Source organism: Vespa mandarinia, chromosome 12 (assembly GCF_050613455.1).
Source record: "Vespa mandarinia isolate Hongniang chromosome 12, ASM5061345v1, whole genome shotgun sequence".
Lineage (NCBI taxonomy): Eukaryota > Metazoa > Arthropoda > Insecta > Hymenoptera > Vespidae > Vespa > Vespa mandarinia.
Window position 1 is genome coordinate 2,085,001 of NC_140821.1, and position 5,000 is coordinate 2,090,000.

Here is a 5,000-nt window from a genome sequence, read left to right on the forward strand (position 1 = left end):
AATAATAGAAAGAACACCTCTTTTCAAGAGGATCTCTCGAGGTTGTTCTTCGAACTTGTGATTGCTCGATCGTTCGTTCTTTTCTAATCGCAACGAAAAGAAATAAAAATAGTCATGCGTCCAGATATATATTCGAGAGAATACAAATATACATTTCCTATATAACTTTCCTCCCTTCATTTTCCCTCCTTCTTTCTCTTTTTCCTTTAATTAAAAAAATTATTACTATTGCTTTTATTTTTGATTTTTTCTCCTCCCTCCTCGTTCTACCTATCATTAAGGATAAAAGAAACGATCGAAAAGAATACATCGAAATTATTCGTATACATACATACATACATACATATATATATATATATATATATATATATATATATATATATATATGTATATATATATACAGATATATATCGTATATCTGTATGTATTTTTACATATGTATTGTATGTATGCATGTATGTATGTATATACAGATGCATATACGTTATCTTTGAATAGTAAATTAAAGGTAAAGTTAAGAGCGGTTAGAATTAATGGAAATATGAATTTTTCAAAGGGATCACAACCTACCGAGAGATTCTGATTTCTCGTTTATCCAAAAGGCACACAGAGGAGGAGGAGATGAAGGAGGAGGTGGAAAACGGACAGAATGTAATAATCCGTTATACTCTTATAAAATTAAGTAGGGGAATATGAGAGAATGATTATTGTGCGTGCTTAGTAACAATTCTGACAGTTTTTTAGTCCCTCTCTACCCCTCACTCTCTCTCTCTCTCTCTCTCTCTCTCTCTCTCTCTCTCTCTCTCTCTCCCTCTTTTTTCGTACGTATATCTTTTAAAAATTATGTCATTAATCAAACACGACTCACCCGCCAAATTCGAAGCGGCGAAATATGGACGAGCGCCAAGTTGGCCGGGAATCTTACCTGAAACAGAAATAGAGATACAAAGTTTATTTACAAGATTTATTTACAAAGAATCATTGAATCGTTAGAGTGTTCAAATTCGTGGAACGTTCAAAAGGCAATCGTCGTTTTCATTTTCGTTTTCGTCGTCTTCGTCGTCGTCGTCGTCGTCGTCGTCGTTGGAAAGATTCGTTGAAATTAATCGACGCTAATTTCCGTCCATTTGCCAAATACCGAGGAAACTTTGAGAAATTCTCGAGTTACTCCGAGGGAAAAGGGAACTCTCTCTGAGTATCCAACTATCAGAAAGATGACGACCTCTCTCTCTCTCTCTCTCTCTCTCTCTCTCTGTCTCTCTCTCTCCCTCTTGAGAATGAAGGGGGAAGAGAGAACGCAGATTGCTACAAACCTGGTCTAATATAGCGTTAATAACGCGCTAATAACGCTCGCACACACATCGATTCGCTTGCACACGTGCGGAGCTTACGAACAGAGTTAGAACGAAGTAGAGAAAGAGAGAAAGATATAAAGAGATAGGTACAGCTAAGGAAGGAGAGAAAGAGAGAGAGAGAGAGAGAGAGAGAGAGAGAGAGAGAGAGAAAGTGCAAACGAAATCGCGAGGCGTTAGGACGATCGTTAATCTTACCATGCCGACGACTTAATACGTTGAGCAAACCATTTCGTATAAGTATGAGAATGTGAGGATGAGAAAGTGTGTATGAGTGAATGTGTGTATGTGTGTGAGCGAGAGAAGTCACTACTCACGATCCCTTCCCACGTAAGAACCAACCCTAAGTCCCGTAGAAATTATTCGGAGGGGGTAAGCAGTATGCAGATCGCGAAATCGCGGCGTACGTTAGGGATTAACTCAAGGGGTGGCTCTCTCCAACTCTCACCGTAGTCGTAGTTGTTCCCTCTCCATCACCCTGTCTCTCTCTCTCTCTCTCCCCCTATTCTCCCGCATCATTCCTCCTCCTGCTCCTTGATTTTCTTCCCCTACTCTTTAGACGCCAAACCTTTGGAGCTGTTATATCTCTCTCGCTGTCCCAGAAACAGCTCAACCGTTAAAGGCAAAATCTAACGCGGAGCTCTCTCTTTCTCTCTCTCATCTCTCTCTCATCTCTCTCTCTCTCTCTCTCTCTCTCTCCTTCGTCAAAATTCATTCTACGGAACAATCCATATATCTTGATCATATAGAAAAGAAGGAATAGTTTCGCTCGTGTTTACGTTTGTTGTGTGTTCTAATTCCAACTTAATATTCAAACAACCTATATATATATGTATATATATATATATAACAATCACTAGAAAAGCACGCTATAGCGCGCTCGCGCGCTCGAGCGAGCAGAATACACCGTTTGCACCTCTCTCCACGTTATAACGTCGATAATAATCGCTTCTCGCAAATAGGCCGACGCATCGAACACGATCGACGTGCAATACGTATGCCTGTTGTATTGCGCCCCGTTGGCTATCGTAAATAGATTTTCAAACTATGCCAAATATATATATATATATATATATATATATATATATATATATATATATATATAAACGTATGGACCGCAATAATGATTCGTTCAAACAAAATTATGCGTGCCCGATTCCCACGTGAACTAAATCGTTTACAATTTCACAACTACTATTCTCGTACTACACACGGCTGAAAACACGATTTAGTTTATTATACATTTCTCTTTCGACGAGAGAAAGAATGAAGGAATGAAAGGTAAGAAAAAGAAAAAGAAAAAAAGAATAATAATAATAATAATAATAATAATACTTATTATTAAAGATAAGAAGAAGAAGAAGAGAAAAAATGGGGAAAGAGAGGGAGAAAAAAAAAGAAAGAAAAATTCCCCTTCATTTTCAATGATACCACCCTGGTGCGATCTTTTAACGTCCTAAAAAAAAAAAAAAGAAAAAAAAAAAAGAAGAACAGTAACAAATGTTTTCATCAAACAAAATGGGGAAACGAGAAATAAAAAATATGGAATAGAAAAAGAAGAAGAAGAAGAAGAAGAAAGCAAACAAGAAAAAAAAATATACACACACACACACACACACATATATATATATATGAAGAAGTATCCAAAAAGTTTCGAAAGTTTTGTCGACGAAATCGAATAAGAGGAAGAAAGAAGAGCAAAGATAGAAAGAGAACGAGAGAAAAAAGAAAAGAAAAGAAAAGAAAAGAAAAAAAAACAAGAAAAAGAAAATAGAAAGAGAAAACGAAGCCGATCCTGTAGATTTCAGTTAGGTATAGCGGGAAGCCAATAGTTAGGCTGTCCGAGGTAATAGGGGTTGATACATGGCTCCCAAGACACAGCTCGGTCCCTCTCTCGATATGCCATTCTTCCTGCGTCCTCCTTACCGATCCCTCCCTTACAAACTCCCCCATCTTAGCACCCCTCCCCATCAGCCCACCACCAATCCCTCCTCCATTCCCCAATTCTTTCCACCATCCACAGTGTACCCACCATCACCAAAAACCACCACCACCAACCATACCACCACTAAAACACTCTGTCACTATCTTTCTCAGCCCCTTCAAGAGTCACTCTTTATTTATTTAAAGCCCCGAGCGACCGTCGACCGCTCAAACCGCCGCTCTCAACTGTTCGACCAAAACCGACCGTTACATACACACACACACACACACACACACACACTTTCTTCCCCCACCCTTCCACCACAGGAACTCTCGCTCCTCTTCTCTTTTCTTTTTTCTCTTTTCGTTTCGTTTCGTTTCCAATGGGATTCGACTCGTACGAGAGGAGGAAAATTTTCTCATTGGGCCCTCTCCCACTCCACACTTTTTCTATCCAAAAAACCTTTCTTTCTCTTCCTCTTCTTCTTCTTCTTCTTAGGCTTCTTAGTTTTCTTCTTCTTCTTCTTCTTCTTCTTCTTCTTCTTCTTTTTTCCTCTCAATCTTCTATTTCTTTTATCTTAATCTTCCCTTCTTTTCTTTTTATTTTCGACGATACGATTTCCATGCATTCCCAACAGTCCGATTACCACCTACTATTCTCTTCCTTTTTCACTCTCTATCTCTATCTCTCTATCTCTCATTCCTTCTCTCTCTCTCTCTCTCTCACTCTCTCTCTTTCTTTCTTTCTTTCTTTCTTTCTCACACACATACAAACACACACTTTCCCTAACTATTAGAATTCGTTATTTTTCTATTCTTTTCTTGTCCTTCCTTTTATCAGTAAATACTTGAAATAAATTATGTCATCATTCGATGACGAAATTCGAGGATACAAAGAGTCGAATCAATTTTGTATTTATTTTAATCGTACGATTTGTTGGATGAGTTTCTTCCACTTTTTTTTCTCCCTTTTCTTTTTTCTTCTTCTTCTTCTTTTCCTTCTCCTATTACGTTGCAAGCATTCGTACTTGTTTGAATAAAATATAGAAATAGAAACGTTAGAATAAGAAATGTAACGTTATAATGTAGAACAGGAAAATTAGAATTGTTTATGGTTTTGAATGGCGTAATGAGCATGAAAAAAAGAGAAAGAGAGAGAGAGAGAGAGGGAGAGAGAGAGAGAGGGAGAGAGAGAGAGAGAGAGAGAGAATAAATGAAACTGTAGATAGCATGAGAGAATAATCAGCGTAGCAGATTCAACGTGGTGCACGCGTTGCTAACTCATAATACTGCTCGAAATAACGATATCGCGTGAGCTTGTGCGTTGTGATAATTGCGATTATTCGCACGTGCACGAAGGACGACGAAAGGACAGAGAGCAATGGTAGGATAGAACAGGGGAAAGAGCAAGTATGGGGGAAGAGGGACTCTGATCCATATACATATGTTTTGAAGAATGTCAAATGTAAACAAATTTAATAATATTTGACATATTTAAAAATCAATCTCTTATATAAATCTATTGTATCAAAAATGTTCGATAATGAACGATAATTTTATTATCGATTGTTTTATTAAAAGAAAGAAAAAAAAAAAAAAAAAAAAAAAAAAAAACCAAAGGTAAAAAATTTTAACGAATTAAACCGTAACTTGGATTACGAAATTTTTTAATAAATCTTTTTCTAAAACGCGAAAAGTTGCAATCGTTTTTCTTTTCTTATCTTT

General features: G+C 37.2%; 1 protein-coding gene across 12 annotated transcripts in view; it reads right to left on the reverse strand.

The window, feature by feature from the left end:
- Positions 1 to 5,000, reverse strand: part of heph (polypyrimidine tract-binding protein 1 heph) — a 442,781-nt gene that overhangs the window by 242,305 nt on the left and 195,476 nt on the right. For 3 of the 12 annotated variants that reach the window (XM_085660474.1, XM_085660468.1, XM_085660480.1), the window contains one exon: positions 869 to 925. The exons of the other annotated variants lie outside the window; for them this stretch is intronic. In XM_085660474.1, coding sequence (XP_085516600.1) covers positions 869 to 925 — 57 coding nt within the window. The remainder of the gene's footprint in view (positions 1 to 868; positions 926 to 5,000) is intronic. 12 annotated transcript variants of the gene reach the window in all.